The sequence below is a fragment of the Prosopis cineraria genome, unplaced genomic scaffold, assembly GCF_029017545.1.
Source record: "Prosopis cineraria cultivar Desert tree isolate PC_DT_omini unplaced genomic scaffold, ASM2901754v1 PC1, whole genome shotgun sequence".
NCBI classification, from domain to species: domain Eukaryota; kingdom Viridiplantae; phylum Streptophyta; class Magnoliopsida; order Fabales; family Fabaceae; genus Prosopis; species Prosopis cineraria.
Window position 1 is genome coordinate 6,992,632 of NW_026555332.1, and position 21,981 is coordinate 7,014,612.

The following is a 21,981-nucleotide window of genomic DNA, read 5'->3' on the forward strand; positions in this document are numbered from 1 at the left end:
TGTTAGCCTAATTGTTTAGGCTTGGGCTTGGCGTATTAGGGCCATTAGCCAAATTTGGTCTTATTCTTGTCATTGCAATTAAACCTGGACCGAATCGGATTGACCAGTCCAAATTCCTCAATTCGTTCCAAAAAAGAAGCCCAATAATAACATAGCCATTAATCAAATGGGTCTGAGATTGAGCCCAATTCAATTTCCGCCCGCTCTTCCACTGAGTCGAATCGCTCGACTCGGCTTGGCTAAAGAAAACCTGAGAAACGCAAGGAAAGAAGCGCGGAAAGGGCAGGAACGGAGAAGGAAGCAAAGCAATTCACAGTGGTTGCTACACGCACTGGATTGAGCGAGTGAATCTACAGTGATGGACCCGCTTGAACATCTCGTTGCGCAAATTGTAGGACTCTCAGACGCTGACATCCCTCGTCTTCTCGGTATCTTGAAGGCTTCAGATGACTTGCTTCGCACTGACTCGATTCATTGGTCTTCTATTCTGAGCCAACTTGACCCCTCCAAGCACTCTCTTGGTTTTCTGTATATACTGTAAGTCTAAGTTTAACGGACAGACACTCTTTCTTTCACTTTTTCTTTCGATTTTTTTTTAAGAGCAATTTTAGGTTTTGTTTGTCTAATATGTTTCGTAATGAGTTAGGGTTTAGTGTTTTGAAGTGAAAAATCTGAAATCATGATTTTATCGGGGTTCCACATACAAGTGAAGGACAATGTAGCCTTTGTTGGTTGTGGGAAAGAAGGAAATAATCGCTGACCATCTTTCTTATTTGGTTTTCATTAGGAGAATTACTGGTTCGGGAATTCCTGGCAAACATATTTTCCAACTATGGAACATCAACAAAATCGAAGAGTTGCTATGAACCTTTAAAACGTAATTATGAATTAACTAAACACTACTTTGTCAAGTGATCACTGATTTGAAAGTTTTTCCTGAAGATTTAAGAAACTATTTTCATCCCAAGATAATCCACTCCTGTTTAATTCGTCAGAGATTGTAAGAAAGCATTGTGTTTGGCAGAGTTGCAAGTTGCAAGTTTATTTTTCTCCTCTTTCCCTGTAACCAATGGGATATGATATGATTCCTGGATTCAACTGGATGTGGTGTTTGTAAAGATGATCATGTTTACAAATCCTAGCTATGGAAGCTGATAATGTTATGCATGATGTCACTTTGTAAGTCAAATTAAGTTGCAGTTGTTTCTTATTGAAAGATGTAAATATTTTCCTTCATATTCATCTATGTTGACAGAGAGGCATCTACAGCTGGTCCAATTACAAAAGAGCAAGCAGAGACAGTAGTTCCAATTATCACCAGCTTTATTGATGCTTGCGCAGCAGAACAAATTCGGTCCATACCTGATAAGTGTATTCAATTTTGTCTCCTGCTACATTTGCACTGTAGTATTGAACTATTGATGCCATTATTCTTCCTATCTATGTTGTATAAGTATTAGTTTGTTCATTTTTATAGTCATATCTCTATGCAAGAGGTTCAAGGATCAAGTGATGCTGCTTCAAACACCCATACGGGGGGTGGCTCCTATGCTGACTGCTCTTAAGAAACTTCAGACCTCTACTGAACACTTGACTCCTCTGCATCCAGAGTTTCTTATGCTTTGCTTGTTGGCAAAGTGCTATAAAACTGGTCTATCAGTATTAGAGGATGATATTTTTGAAGTAGACCAGCCAAAAGACCTCTTTCTCTACTGTTATTATGGGTATGTTCATTTCCTCCCCATTTCATTCTTAAAAAGGGGAGGACGGGGTAGTTTTTTCCCAAGTATCTTAACATTGATGATGTTTTATTGCACTTGTTTCTATCTGAATTCTCGATTGTGCTAGAGAGCTGTTCTTCTTTTGACATAAAATTATGGAAATCCATATGTAAACATTGTGCGCATAGATTTTAGGCTTTTAATGTGTTGATACTAAGAGAATTTGTGCTAGAAGTCTTGAACAAACTGACTTGTTTTTATAGTTGTAAATTGTAAATCACAACATGGTTGTCAGAATGTAAAGAGAAAGGGACCAAAAAAAAAAAAAAACGAAATGGCTCTCACAACCACAGCAAAAATTTATATCAAATTTGAGATGCAATTTTTTCAAAACTGGACTGTAAATTTAATTTCAAAGATGCAAAACTAAGGATTTATCTTTGTTACTACTTGACCTTTATGATTTGTGCTTCTGTATTGAGTATTTGTATTGGCATATACTAGTTTCTTCTAGCCTTACTTTGACCTGCGTCTTCTAGTCACTACAAATCATGCAATTCCGTGGCAATTTAAATCTGCACAATTTCTTCTGATTTAATCTTAGCTGTAATCATAATCATTGAGACGAGTAGGTGGATCAGTTTTAAACTTATGAATAGAATCATAAATGCACCAACATTGTGGTTTTGCTTCTGGTCACGAGTCTTTGGCAACAGTGAGGAATTTGCCTATATCTGACTTTTGAATTTGTATTAGAGGTATGATATGCATTGGACAGAAGCACTTTCAAAAGGCATTGGAGCTTTTGCATAATGTAAGTCATTTATGCTAAAGCTATTGCTTATACAAGTCATAGTTCTTTCTAATTGTAACCTTGTGCTTGGTAGCTTATGAGTTACTTTCCAGGTTGTAACTGCTCCAATGTCTACAATAAATGCTATAGCTGTTGAAGCTTACAAGAAGTATTTATTGGTTTCTCTCATTTGCCATGGACAGGCAAGCATTGCTTTTCATCTCTTTTAAGTTGAGATGGATTATAGGAATTATGTTTCATTTTATGTTTTTTTAAGGACCATTTCAACTCGAAAGCTCTTTGGATAAAGAGCCATGAATTGTTTCATTAATCTGTAATCCACAATGCTCTTCATATATTTAGTTAGAATTCATGTTCCACTATTCTTAAAAAGGAAACTACGAAAAGTGATTTTTATGTGGCCTTTTATAAGTTGAAGTTTCAAATGTTGCCCTATACTTGTCATTTAACATATTATGTTATACTCAAGAAAGGCACTTGTATTTTTAGCAATTTTCCATCACGGCCAATTAATTAAGCGTTGCTTCTGCAATCCCCCCTCCCTCCCTCCCTCCCTCCCTCCCTCTCATTTTATTTTGTTATGTTTGTTGACATGTTATAAATGTGGTGGCAGTTCTCTACCAGTCTTCCTAAGTATGCTTCTTCTGTAGCTCAGAGAAACCTAAAGAACCTCTGTCAGGTATTATTTCCATTGAGTCACTACATTTTTGGATCATATTTAGAATATCCTGCTAAATTATGCATTGCAGGGATCAATCCCAATGCCTTTTTAATCAATTATCCAATAATACAATTCTTTTATTTTTAAAGGTTTTTCCCTAGTTAATTCTCTGATGTATCTGGTGCTATCTGTGGTTCTTCTTGCTTGTTTGGCATGATTGGGAGGATGGTTTAGAACTGGGATGGGCAGGGTGAAATGGTTTGAGCATCTTAACCATTGGTTGTATGTTTAAAACCATCCTAATCCATCATATGCCCAAAATTTCTAACCACTCCAGATTGGGTGATTTGGAATGTCTTGGATCAGTGTTGTTGGATGTTGAGGCAAGGCCCCAAATAGCTCTAGCGTCTCTCATGTCATGATTCATGGGAGGTGTTGCCTTCACTATGTCACTGAAAGGCAAGCACCTTTGGCTACTTTTACCAGGAGAAAGTTGAGAACCTTTGACTGCAGCTTGGATCTTTATAAATTTTGCATTTCTGTTGTTAAATCTCTCTACTTGTTTATTTGTTAGTTGTTACAAGGTTTAGCTTCACTATCACTAATACTAATGAAAACTTCACTCTCCAAACCCATTCCACCCTATTAATGATACTGTAACATACTATCAACGGGAATCAGATACTGTTCATTTTTGCCATAACACGTCCTATTGATGGAGTGAGTTGTCTCCTCCACCCCACTCTGGGATGAGAGAACAAGGAACATAAGGGGGAGGAGGCAGATCAGTGAAATCATTGGTTAATAAAATATACAGCCCTAACTCTTGTACTCATATATAATAGAGGAATCTGCTGAGAAATCCTTGCTGCGATATGCTCAGGTCGCTGTTTACGGGAACCACCCTTAAAATCAATTTCTGGCTTTGCTCAATAGAATTATTTAATTAATTTTGTGGTGCGATCAGCTTAAAGGGAAGCAATCCTTACTATTTGTCATGTTTATGTTATTTGTCCTTTTCCCTTTTTGGTTAATTAGTTCTGCTTTAGCAAATTATAATTTTGCATGTCACTCTAGTATTCTTGTATTCCTGCATTTGATTGATTGCTTTTCATTTGAGCAGCCTTACATTGAACTGGCAAATGCTTACGGGACTGGAAAAATTGCAGAGTTAGAGACTTATATCCAGTCAAATGCCGAGAAGTTTGAATCTGTAAGTTCATTTGTGACTTTATTTTTCCAAAAAAGCATCAACTATTTTGACTGAAGCATTCTCTCTTATTATTCATTTGTATGACATATGATAACATCTCTAAAACTATTTCTGGTTTTGCATCACCTGAAAAAAAATTATGGTTTCAGGACAACAACCTCGGCCTGGTTAAGCAGGTTGTATCATCCATGTATAAGCGAAATATTCAGAGATTGACTCAGACATACTTGACACTTTCTCTACAAGATATAGCCAACACAGTGCAGTTAAATAGCTCAAAAGAGGCTGAGATGCATGTGCTACAAATGGTGATCCTCGGAATGCCAAGTTTGTTAATGATTTTCATGTGGAGTTGACATTGTACCACTAATAAAATATTTTCAAATACAGATTCAGGATGGTGAGATATATGCAACAATCAACCAGAAGGATGGAATGGTCAGATTCTTAGAGGATCCTGAGCAGTATAAAACATGTGAGATGATTGAGCATATTGATTCATCAATCCAGAGGTACTCTCCTTGTGTGCTTATAAATTCCAAGTGCTAAGCTCATCAAGCATGTTGTCCTTCTTTTCTGTACTTGTCAGCATTTCATATACCATCCTTGTCTTCTCTGTAAATATGCTGCCAACGTGGACTTTATTCTTTATCCTTTCTATCTCCATCGATCATATGGCACGCCTCTTATGCTTATTTAATTTCCAAATTACTTCCCAGGATAATGGCACTGTCAAGGAAGCTAACAGCGATGGATGAACGAATTTCATGCGATCAGGTTTATCTGTCCAAGGTGAAAACTGTGTTCTGTACTCACCCTGTAATATGAACTTATATTTAATGCATCGATCGCTAACAAGGGTGACCTCATTATCAGGTTGGGCGAGAGCGACAGAGATATGACATGGATGACTTTGATACGGTTCCAACGAAATTCAACATTTAATGCAAAGCTTCCTTGTTTTTTTTATACAAGGCTTTAAAATGATGCAATTGATGCCCATTATTATGATATGTGAGTAAGGAAGTGGATTTTCTATTCTCTGGCTGTGAAATGTAAAGAGTGTATGTGGTTTATACCTAGTTTATTCGTGAATAGTCTGGGATAGTGTGTTAAATTTCTTTACTTGTTGAATCTCTGCAGTTTTGTTTACTTCATTTTTTGGCCAATTCTGCACGTTCTATAGTAGCTGTTAGGTGCAGTGAGAGAGAGAGAGAGAGAGAGAGAGAGAGAGTGGAAAGTAGATATAAAGATAAAGTATATCTTACTTATGCTCTCGCGTTACTCTCTCCTGAATGCATTGTTTTAGAAGACCACTAGTTGTTGTGAAACTTTCAAACCTTGTTCTAATTAGGCCCGCCCTATATTCATGGCAGGGGAATTGTGCGGGTGCTCAGTTTCTTGGTTTCTTGGTTTTCTTTCGTAGTTTCCTACATAATTGTTCTCTTGCATCATGTTTTCTTGGGGATGAGATCATTAAAAAAATCATTTAGGTATGTTTAAATTCTTAGTGTGTTTGGATTAAAAAAATTTGCATCCAATGCTAGAATGAACTAATGTTAGAAAAAAATATTGATTATGATGTGATTTATGTTTGGATTTTTTTTTTTAAGTCAGCTGGATAAATTAAAATTTGTTTAGATAATTTGATTCAAAATTCAATTGAGATGTATAATAACAAAAATGGATATAAATTTACACACATACACACATATAAATTTGTGATTAATTTAATATTTTTTAGAAAAAAATATTAAAGTAAAAATTATGATTTTTTAAAAAATAAATTGTAAATATAAAATACAGTGATAAATAAAAAAAAACTTAATGTTTAATAACGTATAACTAAATGATAAAATTTAAAATATTTAGTTATAAAAACAAAAATAAATTCAGTTTTCCAAGATAACAAGCACATGAGTATTGTTTGAGAAATAAAGAAACAAACAATTCTAATACTTTACGTGTATCATCAAATTAGAACTTAAATAGATTATTAAAAAAAAAATAGAACTTCAATAGCATGTAAAGAAATGAAATGTTCATGGTATGATCCTTAGCAATAGGCCATAAATTCAATCCTCTCATTGGCTGAATTTTGAAACCTCAGACCAACTTAATTGAAAAAGCTCTTAATATCCTATTCTTTGATGGCAATCTTGAACATCCCTTATGGGAAATTATTCATGACCCACAGCATCATCACTAATCTTATTGGTTTCACCATTTATCACTCTTCTTACAACAACATCACATGATCAATGCAACAAGAAAAATAGGACTTGGCTTAACAGACACTATAAGAAGCAAGTTCGGTAAACTTTAAAGCAAATGGCGTCTACGAAAGGCATTATGGTACAGTTCTGGCAGGCGAAAAAGGGGTGCAACTCTATCTCAATACAAGAAGAAGAGACAACGGTGAGTAGCACGAAACCTGGTACACAAGCAACACACAGTTGACGAATGGCAATGGCAAGGACAATCGCTAGTTAGGTTTGCGGCGAGCAAAAGGAGATGAAAACCTTGAAGACGGGTGAAGGCAAAGCAAATCGAAGGGAGAAAAGATGGATAAAAAAAATAAAAAAGCATTAAATAAACTCAATGTCCATCGCCAAACTCAACGCTTGGCAAAGAAGCTCCCTCATGTAGCTTTGGTGAAAACACTTGTTATACACCCAACGCCTGTTCAATTTTAATTTTTCCGAAACGATATTTGATGGGTTTTTTACATCCCAACTTAGGTTTGGATTATCCTAACCTAAGTTAGGATATTAACCAAACATAAACTTAAGTAGTGTTTGGATTGATGGATTTGGATATAGATTTAAAATCTTGCATTTCAAATCTCACATTTAAAATTCATGTATTTAAAATCTCTTGTTTGAATAGTTTAAAAAATTTTAAACGAAGGAGAGATAAACTTTGATTTGAAACAAAAAAAATGGCAAGTTTATTTTTATTTTTTAATTGACAAGAGATGAGAAAAGATATAATTATAAAAATATTAATAGTGTAAACGTGAAGAGAACAAAATGTTTAAAGTGATTAGAATTTCAAATGCTTAAGGTATAAAAAGAATTCAAAATTATAAAATAATTATATTTTGAAATATATTTGGATTTGAATCAAATTCAAATTCATGTCTGAATTGTTTCTTTCGAATCTAGTGTGCAAGGCAAGGAGGAGTTTTATTTCAATTTGTCCTGAGTTGTTTACGTTGGTGTATTGGCACTGGGCTTTTGTGTTTCTGGTGTGGTTGCCACTTTCTCTTTGGAGAACACGTCGAGCAGGATTGATTTAGATTACTCCTTTCCAGTGCGGCACAACTCAAGAGTTGGACTAAATTTTTGGTGCCTTTTGTGTTTACATTTTGATGTTACTATATTTGAGGACTTCTCTGTTGGGCGTGGTCCTTGTAAATCTATCCAGACCCACATTCTGGTTGAGCTTGACATCCGTCTGTCTACTGGGTACAGCTTTGTGTGGCCTTGTCTTGGTTATATTTTTGCTGTTTCTCTTAGGCTTATTGGTGGAAAGATTAAGGATGACTTAAGATGGGTTCCTCCTTAAGTGGCTCAGTTCTATCTCTGTTAAAAGTTTTTTGATATGAAGGATTGTGGTGTTCTACACTAGTGCAGGCTGTGTTTGTTGCTACATTTTGTTCTGAAAGGACTTGCTTGAGTTTAGTGGGTTTCTCAAATCTTGGCAAAGCTCTTGAATTTTATCGCTATGAGTGGATTCCAAGACTTCAAATGGCAATTGCTTTTTCATTTGCTCAGACTGTTTTTGGGGAGAAGCACTCGAAAAAGTGAGCGTTTCAACCCCCTTCATCCTTGGCAGTGATCCTAATTGTTGATATGGCTCAAGCTAGGAATTCTAGTCACTGAGTATTTTGTTTGCTCCTTTGTTTCTGTTTATTTTTGTTGCTCTTTTCTTGCTGTTTCTCTCTTGTGGATGCTGGTGTTGCTAGTTTGGTTTCTCATATATGACACATTTCCCTTTCGCCAAAAAAAAAAAAATCACAAATTTTTGTGTACCTGATTTAATTCAAATCTAAATCCAAATTCTCATTAATCCATTAATAAAAATGAGCATGTTTGATGCTTATAATTAGACAAGGGTGGATCGCTAGATAGTAAAGAATAAGTTAAACCATTCATAGTATTCTTAATGCCATCACCCCATTTTTTAGAATTTATTAAAAAATTTTAGAATTTTATATTTTGTCATTTATCAATTTATTTCAACTTTTTAATCGTCAAAAATAATGCTTCTTAATAGTATATTCATTCTTTTTTATTTTTATACTTTAATTTAAAGTTTAATATATTTTCTTTAAGAGATCATGTTACACATAAATATGTATCATAAAATTCATGTTATGTTCAATCATTATGCATCTAAAACTTGCTTGTAAATATATTATTTAAACACTTTTTATTGTTAGACTGATTTTTTGACAACAAAATTGTCAAACATAAATCATATTATAATAATAGATTTTTATCTCAATTTCAATTTGCAAACTTCAATTTATAAAAGTTTCAATTTTGCAAACCCTAACCAAACACACACCACAAACACTTATAAAAAAAGGGATAATTACATATAAATTTCATTCAACATAATTAATTACTTTTAAATTCATTGGCAATTAAACTTAGGAGCATGTTATTATTTTTTTAAGCTCAAATAATTGTCATGAGTGGTATCTTGAGTAATTCTCCAATAAACAAATTCACAACTCATTAGCACGACACGACGGCCCAATCTTGTTGAAATGTTGGTTTCTGTAGCTTTCAAGAGTTCCAAACTTACAAAACATGTCCAAGTCAGCACGTGAAACATGCAATTTCAAATTTAAATTTTCCAACCAACTATTCTGACATTTCCTCCAAGGGAAATAACAATTAAAGTGCTCTTTTGTGATGCTGTGATCCTATTTCATTTTTGCTGTCCAATGTATCTTGTGCTCAAAATTTTTTTCATCTTTTTCTTTTTGAGAAAAAGCTGATGTTGATATCTAATGAGTCTCTTCCATTATAAAAAATCATTTTCTAATTAATTTTATTCTATAATTATTTTAAATGAGATAAGAACACAAGCATCTGAACTACTGTGTCAGAATGTTTCTTTTCGCCTTCATAAAAAACAGTTTATTTCAGCATTTGTTGTTTTGTTTATTTAATATGAATAATATTTAAACAATTCATACCAAACAGTGTTAGTTTTTGATTCGGTGCTTAGGGTGTATCTGTATCAACATTCGTTAACCACCAAAAAAAAAAATTGAATAAGATGGATTTATGAGCAAACACATCCACCCTTTGTTTGAATGTGGAGAAAAATAAAAAAGAAGGAAAATTATGAGAAAAAATTTCTAAAAATAATAAAAATATTTATTGTTTTTTTAAAATTTCCCTTCTAATTTTCTCTCATTTCTAGTTTCTTTTCATTTTCCTTCCATTCAAATCAAGTCTTAGGCTATGTTCAGTTTAAATATAAATTGGGATTTGGGTGGTTCCACTGGTTTGGGTCTCAAAGTTAGATTGGATCCAAAAACTCTTATTTGTATAAAATTTGTAGGAAAATGTCTTTTGGCTCGAATTTAAGGTTGAGATAGAAGTTTTTTTTTTTTTTCCCCTTTGGCTTTTGTACTTGTTTATCAAAATATAAATCATGTTAAACTGACTTTTTAAAAAAAAAATCCAAACATACATCACTTTATATTTTACCCTAATTTTGTTTTATGAAAAATTTAATTTTGAAAATTTGAATCCAAACACATAAGTATGTGGAAGTTGCTTATGAGAAAAATCACATTTTGAATTTTTATCACTAATTTTATTTTTGTAAAAAAAAACCACGGTTTAAGCTTTCATAATTAAATTTTGGACCTGACCAAACATGACCTCAACAGTCACCACTCACAAATTTCCTCATTTGCTATGCACAAAGTTGCCAAACCATCATGCTATCCTTTTCAAGTTCAAAAATAACTAAAGTTGAACCCTACCTTAAAACAAAAAATAATAATTTAGAATTAAAAAGATAAACTTTTTTAAGTTCAAAAATAAAAAGATCGATCATTTTAATCTTTTTTTATTATTTTTTAAAAAATTTAAATAAAAAATAAAAGATTAAATATCTAACTAAAAAAAATGAACATCTTAAATGTATTCAACCTTCTGTCATTCATTCATTAAGATTTAATTAATAATATTAATGAAATTTAATTTTTATTAATATTAATTTTAATATTATTATTTAATATTAGACCTAGATATTTAAATTTTTTATATTTATTGTGGTGTGAATTAATTTAAATTTATTTTTATAAACTTAACATTATGTGTAATGATTTTTTTAGAATTATAAATATATTTTTTTAAAATTTTAAATTAAAAAAAAAAGAAAAAGGGAGGCCTAAGCACAAAGGCTAAGCCTCATAAAAGAAAGCTCTAAAATATAATCGGTTGCTCATTTAGATCCTAGCTCTTCAATGGCTGAGCGTTTAGCACATGATCTGATAATCTTACAGCAATTTAAGAAAGCAAGTTGCATTTCACCAAGCCTAATTTACAAAGCTCCTCCTACGTCGTATTTGGGACTCGGTTTCGGTGCTCATCCTAAGATGAGCACCGTGGTGCTCAGCACCAAAACACTGCCGTTTGGCAGTGTTTTTTTTGGCAGTTTCTCTTTTTTTAAATCATAAATTTATTATAATAATAAATAATTATTATAAAATTATTATAATAAATAAATTATTATTTTAATATTTAATAAACAAATAAATATTAATATGTTAAAATTAAATATGAATAGATTAACTCATTAAAATATGATTTGAATAGTTCATATATAAATTTTAATCTGAACAGTTCAGAACTGTATTGAAAATATTAAAATTATAAATAAAAATATTTTTTTATTTTATTAATTTTGCATAATTATTTATCTATGAGAGATAATATCATTCAAAACATAGTTAGATATTAAATATAAGTACTTCTCTTAATAAAAATTTAAATATTGATTTATTACAGTGTAAGAAATTAACTCATTTTGCTAGATTCAACTCTTATTTTAAATTATTCAGATCATTTTTTATTTTTCAGTACAGTTCTCAACGCTCAGAGCAAAATTTTCATTCAAACTATTTAGGTTTAATTTTAACATCTTAATATTTATTAGTTTATTAAATATTAAAATAATAATTTTATAATATTTATTTATTATTATAATAAATTTATAGTTTAAAAAAGCAAAAAAAAAAAACACTGTCAAAAAAAAGTGCTGAGCACCAGATGAGCACCGAAACCGAGTCCTCGTATTTGACGACTCTCTCTCTCTCTCTCTCTTGCTACTGCCCTCCTACGTCGTATTTGGCGACTCTCTCTCTCTCTCTCTCTCTCTCTCTCTCGCCACTGAGTTCGAACTCTGAATCCGGATTCCATAGTGGTCTTCACTCTCCAAGCTGAGCTTCCCATGAAGAACTTCGATTCAAAGAGCGGTTTCAGTTCGGATTCTAGGACCTTCCACAGTCTCAGACCCCCTGTTCATCTTCCTCCTCCTCACTCTCCTCTCTCGGCTTCACACTACGCTCTCTCTCTCCATCTCAAATCGCCCTGGTCTGACTCAGTCACCGCCCTCGTGGACTCCGCCTCCGGCCACCGAGTTTCCTTCTCTGAGTTCATCCATTCCTCACAAACATTAGCTTCCAATCTTCAATCTCTAGTACGCCTCTCCAAAGGCGACACAGCCTTTGTATTATCCCCCAACCTCGTTAAGGTTCCGATCCTCTACTTCGCCCTGCTTTCCCTCGGCGTCGTAGTCTCTCCGGCTAACCCAATCAGCACACCCGCTGAGATTTCCCACCTCTTTCAGCTGTCGTCACCGGCCATTGCCTTCTCCACGTCGTCCACAGCGCACAAACTTCCGCACAACCTGCTGCGACTCGGAGTCATACTTCTCGACTCGCCCGAGTTTGACTCGCTGATGACGACGACGACGACGAAACCAGCGGTCCCGCTCGTTGAGGTGAGCCAATCGGACTTAGCTGCCATTTTGTACTCTTCTGGGACCACCGGGAAGGTGAAGGGAGTGATGTTGACTCATCGGAATCTGATAGCGTTGGCAGCGAGTTACGACGCCACTCGCTCTCAGAGAGAAAGGCCGGCAGTTTTCCTCTACACGATACCATATTTTCACGTGTACGGCTTCACGTACAGTCTGAGGTCGGTGGTTTTATCGGAGACGGTGGTGTTGATGGAGAGGTTCCGTATGGAGAAGATGTTGAAGGCAGTAGATGAGTTCAGAGTGACTCACCTAGCGGTGGCTCCACCGGTGGTGGTGGCTATGGCGAAAGGAGATGTAACGGACGGCTACGATTTGAGCTCGTTGGAAGGCATCGCTTGCGGGGCGGCTCCGCTAGGAAAGGACGCCGCCGCGGCTTTCAAATCGAAGTTTCCCAGAGTCGTGATTGTCCAGGTTAGCGATTCTCATTGTGAGCGAATTTCAGCATTTCAATGCAAAAACGGCAATTTATTAGAACGTCGTACAATGAAGCTTACAAGACGACACCTAATAGGATAATCGTAAATGTATATTAATCTTACGAAGAATCCAAAGAATGGATTCCATTCCATTGTCTGTGATTGTGTAATTTACTGTATATTTTATATTAATGCATATATATATATATTGATTTATAGAAAATATTAAAACATAATAAAATATTTCTTAGTATAAGATGTAACAAAATATGCTTGAAAACAATATTTGGTGGTTGAAGAAGTTAACCCCTATCATTTACACTAATTTGAATTTATCCATTAGTTTATACTCTCTCTCGTCCTTCTTATAAAAACATATTAACAACGTTACGTAAATTAATGAAATTAGTTATTCCTTATAGAATTTTAAAATTACTCTTAATAAAGGTTACTCAATCTTTATACATAAGACAAATTTTGAAAGATTTTTTTTTTCAGATTTAAAGTAATAATACTTTTTTAAGAGAATTACATTTAGGTCTTATATAAAAAAATTAATTACTATAAATTTTATTGACAACTGAACTAAAAAAATTGACAGTATAATCAGTTGTCAATTTCCTTAATTCAATTATCATTGAACCTTATAGTAATTAATTTTTTTGTGTGAGTAATTTTTTTTATTTTTTTTAATTTTACTCTTTATTTATTTATTATCATTTAAATTTTTAGACAATGATTTATTATGACATTAGTTGCAAAGAAGAAGAGAAAAATTAAAAAATTACATTTTTTAAAACAATTTTCAGGATATAACTCCCATTTTCTAATAAACGTAGAGTTAGTTAACTTTACTTTATACTCTATTAAGGCCTGGAGGGAGTATTAATAAGAGGAATTTGTTTAATTAGTTAGAAGTTTTATAATTAGTTAAGAATACTAGGTAGATAAAATAATATTTCAAGTACATTATAGTATTATATTAAGAAATATGTATAAGAACCGAAGAGCATTTTATTATGTAGTAAACTTAAGTCAATGATAAATAACATTGAAATAAACAAATTAGACATCATCAGGATAAACCTTTTATAAAGATAAAATAAAGAGACAGCTTTATAAATATTTTCAGATTTTACATAATTAAAGTAAAGAAAGTAACATATGGAGGACAAAATTTAAAGGACAATATAACAAAATAGAATTATTTTTGGTTGTTTAATACTACTCTGGTTCTATTTATAAAGTACATTCTAAAAAGTCTATTTAATCCCATTTATAAGTCACAATGTAATTTTTTATGTAATATTTAAAAAAATTTAAAATTATCTTTCATGAGAAAAAAATAATAATATATCATTGTTTTTCGGATTTGTTGTGTGGAAGTATATATATTTGAAATTCTATATATTTTTATTTTTTGTGCTTTTTTTGTATTGATATTGATAATATTAGTAAAATTGCTGACTGGATGAGCATCTCCACAATGAGTAATTTATATAATTTTTTTTCAAAAATGTAGGGCTATGGCTTAACAGAAACAACGGCATCGATCTGTCGAACAACAGGAGAAGCAGAAACGATTAAAACAGGAACAACGGGGAAGCTAATAGCAGGTGTTGAAGCCAAAATTGTGGACCCTGACACTGGACTAGCCATGTTTCCTGGACAAGAAGGTGAACTTTGGCTTAGAGGACCTTCTATAGCGAAAGGTACATTTCTAAATTTATATTACAAGCCTCATGTTCATAGATATGGATTCCCTCAGCATCTCAAATCCCCTCACCTAGTAAGTGTCCTATAGACACAATAAAGATCGTTGATTCAATCGAACGGTTATCAGATATGTAAGCACAAAATATAGAAAGAATACCAAAAAATCATCATCTAACTCACCTTTCATTGAGTATAACTTTTTAAACGTTGATGAAATTCTATGACTATAATGTGGACACTATAAGTAAGAGAGTATGGAATAGTCATAGAATCTAAATTCCATATTACCACTAGATAACTAAACAATCACACTTAGTTAGCTTGTATTGTCGCAAAAGAACAGGGTATGTAGGGGATCCAGAAGCAAATTCGGCGACTTTTGTAGATGGGTGGTTGAGGACTGGAGACTTGTGCTACATTGACCACCAAGGCTACCTTTATGTTGTTGACAGGCTCAAAGAATTGATCAAATACAAAGGATATCAGGTAATTCAATTCCCCTCTTCATTCTTCCTTGCACGTATCATTACAAAACTTGGGAAAAGACTAATTGAAATTGTAATACTAAATGGATCTAATCGTGACCAAAGATGCTTATCTATAGGATAGACACATGAATTCTTTAAAAAGTTGGTGGCCATTGTATGTAAAGAAGGCAATCTCAAATCGTTCTCTCCTCTACAATGATTATTTAAGAAGAGTCAAAGTTAATCTTTATATTGTGTTAGATTATATCTATTTAAACTGGTATTTTACACGTGGACAATTATATACTGCTCCTTTTAAAATTAAAAGCATGGATGGATTGAAGATAATTCTTCATGACAGTCAAAACCGAAGTAAATCAACAAAAACAACAAATATTTTGTATGTAGAGATGTTTAAGAATTTGGAATGAGCAAATGGGGCAGGGGCGGAATCAACCTTATTAGTTGTGGGGAGGGGGCAATTTTTGGAGAAAAATATATTATTAATTTAATTAACATTTAGCATGCTGAATTTTTTAAAAAAATTAATTTTATAATTTAAAAATATTATACTCCCTCTGTTCAAAGATATAAAACATTTTTAACTGAATCTCATCTCCTAATAAAGTAGTTACCCACTTTCAAACTAACTCTATTTTTTCATATTTATTCCTATTAAACACCCTACAATAAATATAAAGTCATTATTAATAAGGGCATTTTTGAAAAAAAGGTAATGATTACACTTCGAAAGACTAAAAATATCTTATATTTTTTAACATCCAACTCCTCAAAAAATACCTTACATTTTTTAATAGAGGGAGTACATTAAATTATGAATACAATTATATATAATTTTTAGAAAATTTGGAAAACATTAAAACATAGAATCATATAACATACTTATGCTCTCTCTTGTCCTTTATATTATAAGGTACCTTTCAAAAATGATATCAAATGACACTCCATTTTTACTCCTATAATTTTATTAGTTTTTTGTGACATGAACAGGACATGATAAGGTTCCCTAGCTTCAATTAATTAATAAGGGAATGAGTAAAATATTAAATATCTTTTTAAAAAATAAAGCAATCTAATAATTTTCTTAATCTATACATGAAAAAATGCTGAGAAGCATATATAAAGGGCGAAGGGTGTACTTCTTCCAAATTACAATATAAGATATCTTCTAAAATTCTTGCTTAGTCTAAAATATATGATATTAAAAGTTTTTATAATTGTTTTTTCAACTATACCTCTATTTCATTTATTATTACTTTTAAAAAATTATGCATTAAAATTTTAATTATCATTATTAAGACCCTTGTATAAAACATTTAATGAAAATATACTTGAAAAGATATATAATTTTTTAAGAGATTAAGATTTTACCTAACTTTTTTTTAATTGTAAAATAGTTGCTAATGCCATATATTTTGGACTTTGGAGAAAATACATGTATATAATTCAAGTGTGTGTAATATAATATTAGAGTTTTCAATTAAAGTAGAGCTCATCTAGTTGGCCCTTTTAAGCTTGAAAATATTTAAGATTAGGCTACTATTTTGAGATATAAAACGATAATTCAAATTTAAAAATGCTAGCCTTTTTACAATTTTTTTAAAATTTTAATATGAAAAAAAAACCTCTAACTTCATTTGGTCATTCTCATTCCTTCTCCCTCATCCATTGATTGACCAGATTGACCAACTAACCAAACACAAAAACAACCACATTCCTTGCCTCCATTTCTCATCCATCAAAACTTAACTGATGATACTAATAAAATTTAATTATTATCAGAATTGATTTTATAATATTGTTTTTTTTATTAGGCTTAAATTTATTGTTGACTATGTTGACTTAAATTTATTTTTCTAGATTCAATATTATGCATAAATCTTTCTTTAAATTTTAAATATATTTTTTAATTAAAAAATGAAAAAAAAGGTTGCGGCTCTTAAGGCTAGCCTTTCAGCTCTAAAAGCTAGCGTTAGACTGTACAAAATAAAATTTTAAAGTGTAATCAAACTTAAAAAGACCCGCATATTTATATGCTATACTATGGAAGATAAATTTGCTTGGGGGCTATGTGGGGAGTGTGTGTGAACCGTGAGGGAATGGGTTGAGAGGGGAGGGGGCATACAGGATAAGGGTATTGGGTTGGCCCCGATAACATTGATTTAAGTCAAATAAAAATCAGCAAAATAACATTATTTTCGACATATTGGCAAGCTAAAATTATAGTTAAGTAAATCCCGAAGCTTAAGTAAGAAATAACATTATTCATAGGTAATAAATTCTATATATATAGTAATTATTGTATATTATAATTAATATTGATTTTGGACATTGCAGGTGGCCCCTGCGGAGCTGGAGAACTTGCTTCATTCTCACTCACAGATCAAGGACGCTGCGGTTATTCCGTAATTTTCTACTTCCCCTCTCTTTTATTTTATTCACCAAATATAATATAAAACTAGATTTTATATCTGTTTCATTAGAAAGGAATATGGAGGAGGGGGAAAGATTTTAATAGATTTGATTTATAATATATATATATATATATATATTATATGCAAGGCCTTATAGTTTTCCTTGATTTTGAGTTAGTTTTCTACAATTTATTTTATTTTAACCAAGTCTTTATAGTTTGATCCATTAAATTTTATAATTCCTAAAGATTAAAATACTTGAAATTTTCCTTTAAATAAAGAAAATTAAAAATTTTATATTTTTGTTAAAATATTATACAATTTTAAAATTATTAATTGCATAATTTTTATATGATTAGGGTGTTTTCTAAATAATTTTTAGACATGTAGAATTTTTATTAAAAAAATTAATAAAAATTTTAATAGTATATTAAATCAATTTTTTTATTTTGGCTAAAAGTATTAAATCAAATTTTTAATAAACTCTTAAAGTATTTCTGTTTGGAGAAAGTCAATGTAGTTTTGACTTGATACATTAGTCCTTATAATCTTGGTTCAAAGATAATTTAATTCTTAGACTTTGATTCGATATTATTCAATCCCTTTAATATTAATAATTTAAAATATTAGTTTTTATATTTTAGAAAATAAAATTATAAGAATTAAATTTAATTTTTGAAATTTAATGACTAACTTTTTAAATAGTTAAAATTTAAAGATTAAGTTACAATTTAATCAAATCATAAAAACTGCACTGCACCGAGTTAAAATATAAAGAATGAGTTATAACCTTATTAAAATTATAAGTATCAAATAATTTTTTTTTTTCCTTTTGCAAAGCATCAAATTTAAAGGCATTTGTAGAAAAAGTAGAACTCAATGCTATTTTTTTTCCTTTTGCAAAGTATCTTATATTTATGACCATCAAATCCTTCTAAAACATGTCTTAGTGTGATTTGGCATAATTTTTTTTTATCATTGATATATTCAAATATGACTAATCTAATAATTAAAATCGTTGAACAGTTACCCTGATGAGGAAGCAGGGCAGGTGCCGATGGCCTTTGTGGTGAGACAGCCTCAGAGTTCACTCAGTGAAGCCGATGTAATTGATTTTATCGCCAAACAGGTTGCTTCCATCTCTTGTTCTTCTGTTTCTGTTTATATGAACTGCCACAAGAACTTTCATGCGAGTTAGATATCTTAATCAATGATATTTTGAATATTACAACACAGCAAATAATTTTTTTCAAATAGGTTGCCCTAAAATTATAGGTACATGAGCATCGAGACCTTTAATTCGTTTTTTATTCATTTATGTCAATCACTATTAAAAAAATTATAATTTGCTACCTCCCATTATTAAATATAAAAATATTGGCTGTCAAGTCTTGTGAGAGAAAATATAATCTGATTTTATTGTTAATGTTTTTGTAGTTAACAAATGGGGAAGCAAATTCAAAGTTTTTAAATGCTAAAGAACAAAAATGCATCAAAAAGAATTTTGAATCCAAAATGCTCCTAATTCTGTAATTTAATGATAAAATTATCTAGTTACTATTTTCAAATATATATTAGATTAATTATTAGGGTTCTCGGTACTCATTACAACAATGAGCATTAAAATATGTCTTTAAATATAGAAATAATAAAAGAAGAATGATAATTGAGTCCCAAAAAGTTAAATCAATGATAGTTAGGTTCCCAACAAATTTTGTTAAAGAACGAGTTATTAATGTTAATTCAATTCAAATAGTTACAACCAGAAATTCTTGTTATTATGTAAGAGTTACATTTGATATTTAAATATATATTTGTAATTAAATTTCTTGAATTTTCAATTATCTAGATCGATATTTTTAACTTATTTTTTAAAAAAAATTTGTTAGAGATTCAACTATCATTAATTTAATATTTTGGGATCTAACTCTCATATTCCTTTCTAGAATAAATTCCTGGCAGGTTTTTTTTTTTTTTTAATGTCTCCAACTTTCTGTTCTTATATTTAAATTTGATGAAAATTTTAGAAGAGATCATTCATTTTTTTAAGGGTAAAACAAAAACTTGAAGATTTATTCATCTTCTTGATTGCAGGTTTCAGCGTACAAGAAAATAAGGCGCGTATTATTTGTGAGTTCCATACCAAAGAATGCAGGGGGGAAAATTTTGAGGAAAGACTTGAGTAAATTTGCCCTCCATCAATCTATATCTAAATTGTAATGGAATACTTCATTTCATTCTGATGGCAAATTTTAGAGCTAATTAAATCTACTTTTTATTTTTTGCGTGATGGAAAAATTACATAAAATATAATTATAAAGACACTAAATCTAGCCTTCAAAATTAGGATGCAATATGATGAGTTAGGACGGATCATGTCCTACAATATTTTTAATTTTTTTCTGTAGATTATCAATTCAAAGACTAAAAGAAATAAAGTATATTGTCCAGAAAGTATACTAAGAAATTTGAAGTGTTGAGATTATACAAATTAATTATTAACATGTTGAATGGATTTGGTTTTAGACTATCAAATAAAAACATGACATGTCATTTGGTTATAAATATGAATTGACTCTACTATTGATAATGGAAGAGAGAGAGAAAAGACAAAAAAATTAAAACACCCTATTCTAAAAAAAAATAAAATAATTAGTAATAATGAAAATGAAAAATTAAAATTTATTTAATTGAAATGGTATAATTTTATTGGATACTCTATAAATAGCCAGAACAAGAATTTCTATGCAAGTGGTGCAACTACTCGCAAATATTCATTTCACTCTTTCCCTTAGTACTCATTCGTTTGCTTAGATATCACGGGTTAAAATCCATTAAAAAATACATAATTTAATTAGGAAAGCAATTCCCTAAACTACTCCCCCAGCCACAATATAAATTATTTTTTAAAAATTTTATTTAATTTAAAATATAAGGCATTGAATAGGTGTTATACATTTTTTTAATTATATTCTTATTTTATTAAGTAATTAATGAAGTTATTTTAAATAAGTTAAACATTATATTTATTACACTCAATAGCACAATTATGATGATGTGAAATTTTTTTAAAAAATTAAGATTTTAACTAATTTTTTTAAATATAAATTAATTAACAATAACTTATATTAATAGTACCATCTATGACATTGTCCATTAAAGCATAATTATTATTCCAAGATATATATACCTAGATGAGTGAAACAACGTGGCCGGTGATAACACGTCGTCTTTTTTATAAACTTATATAAGCAATCCCAAACCACCAATTTCACGTATAGACATAATGTTTTTAATACAGTTATTTAAAATTCCATACTATTGAGTCAAATTTAAATTTTAATTATAAATATTTAAATTATTTAATTAAACTGATGTAATTATCACCAATATCAATATATATTGTAAACTGTAAAGTGCATACTAGAGTACTATTCATCTATAGTAGGATGAACAGTACCATGATTTTTTTCTTTTTTAAAATTCATTTTTGTATATTAAGATTTTATATGATCCCATAATAAAAATTAAAATAATAAGTGTGGAACCTAAAGTTGTCAATTACTGCCAGTCTGATCTTAAAAGATTGACCCTTATAAACATGATTATGTGTCAAAGCTCTCTTTTATAAGGCTAAGTCCTAACCCTTAGGGTCTAAGTCCTATTTTTTTACTTTTTTAAATTTAAAATTTTAAAAAATATATTTATAATCCTAAAAAAATTATTATACATAAAATTAAGTTTAAGAAAATAAATTTAGATTAATTTACAGCACAACAAATAAAAAAAACTTAAACATTCAAGTCTAATATTGAATAACAACATAAAAGTTAATACCAATAAAAATTAGACTTGGCTAACATTATCAACTAAATTTTAATGAATGAATGAGGGAGGGATGAATGGGTCTAATATGTTCATTTCTTTTAATTATATCCTTTTAATCTTCTCCTTTTTTTTATATTACACTTTTAAAAAAAAACAAAAGAGCTTAAAAGGGTCTGCTTTTTTATTTTTGAGTTTAAAAGTGCTGGTCATTTTAAGTCCAAATTACCATTTTTCCTTTCAAAGTAATGGCGTGGCCTTAGTTATTTTTGAACTTAAAAAGTCTAGCTTGAATTGACAGCTCTACTGAAACTCATAGTAAAAAATGCTTGTAACTATGAGACTCATAAAAAATGATATGTATGAAATTTAATTTTTTTTTGCAAATGTAGGAAATTTATCATTTGTTGCTTCTATTTTATATATGTATAGGATAATTAATTTTACATAACATGCAAATTTAAATAATAAATTATAAAATAGAATATTTTATTATTTAAATCAATCAACTTATTCCCTTTCGATTTTATATATAAGCAAATTTTAGTCAATTCATACAATGTAAAAAATTGATTAATTTTGATAATTATGTTTGAAATTAAAAAGTTTGGATTAGGATGTTCTTGTGATTAAC

At 30.6% G+C, this 21,981-nt stretch overlaps 2 protein-coding genes across 2 annotated transcripts; both read left to right on the forward strand.

The window, feature by feature from the left end:
* The first annotated feature begins 237 nt into the window (after positions 1-237).
* LOC129295595 (COP9 signalosome complex subunit 3-like) lies at positions 238-5,566 on the forward strand. Its single transcript, XM_054934136.1, has 11 exons — positions 238-537; positions 1,256-1,371; positions 1,478-1,724; positions 2,478-2,535; positions 2,628-2,717; positions 3,149-3,214; positions 4,320-4,409; positions 4,559-4,717; positions 4,800-4,921; positions 5,129-5,201; positions 5,286-5,566. The coding sequence occupies exons 1-11, from the start codon at positions 359-361 to the stop codon at positions 5,352-5,354; spliced, it is 1,269 nt and encodes a 422-aa protein (XP_054790111.1). The 5' UTR covers positions 238-358; the 3' UTR covers positions 5,355-5,566.
* Positions 5,567-11,788: 6,222 nt separating this feature from the next.
* LOC129285539 (4-coumarate--CoA ligase-like 9) lies at positions 11,789-19,800 on the forward strand. Its single transcript, XM_054921278.1, has 6 exons — positions 11,789-12,899; positions 14,427-14,616; positions 14,964-15,106; positions 17,446-17,513; positions 18,549-18,651; positions 19,617-19,800. The coding sequence occupies exons 1-6, from the start codon at positions 11,898-11,900 to the stop codon at positions 19,740-19,742; spliced, it is 1,632 nt and encodes a 543-aa protein (XP_054777253.1). The 5' UTR covers positions 11,789-11,897; the 3' UTR covers positions 19,743-19,800.
* The last annotated feature ends 2,181 nt before the right edge of the window (positions 19,801-21,981 follow it).

Bases quoted from the DNA above. Each gene is read 5' to 3' on its own strand.
- LOC129295595 (XM_054934136.1), top strand. From the start codon at position 359: ATGGACCCGCTTGAACATCTCGTTGCGCAAATTGTAGGACTCTCAGAC. The intron at 4,410-4,558 runs GTAAGTTCATTT...TTATGGTTTCAG, and splicing joins ATGCCGAGAAGTTTGAATCT to GACAACAACCTCGGCCTGGT. The intron at 4,922-5,128 runs GTACTCTCCTTG...ATTACTTCCCAG, and splicing joins ATTGATTCATCAATCCAGAG to GATAATGGCACTGTCAAGGA.
- LOC129285539 (XM_054921278.1), top strand. From the start codon at position 11,898: ATGAAGAACTTCGATTCAAAGAGCGGTTTCAGTTCGGATTCTAGGACC. The intron at 17,514-18,548 runs GTAATTTTCTAC...ATCGTTGAACAG, and splicing joins AAGGACGCTGCGGTTATTCC to TTACCCTGATGAGGAAGCAG. The intron at 18,652-19,616 runs GTTGCTTCCATC...TCTTGATTGCAG, and splicing joins TTGATTTTATCGCCAAACAG to GTTTCAGCGTACAAGAAAAT.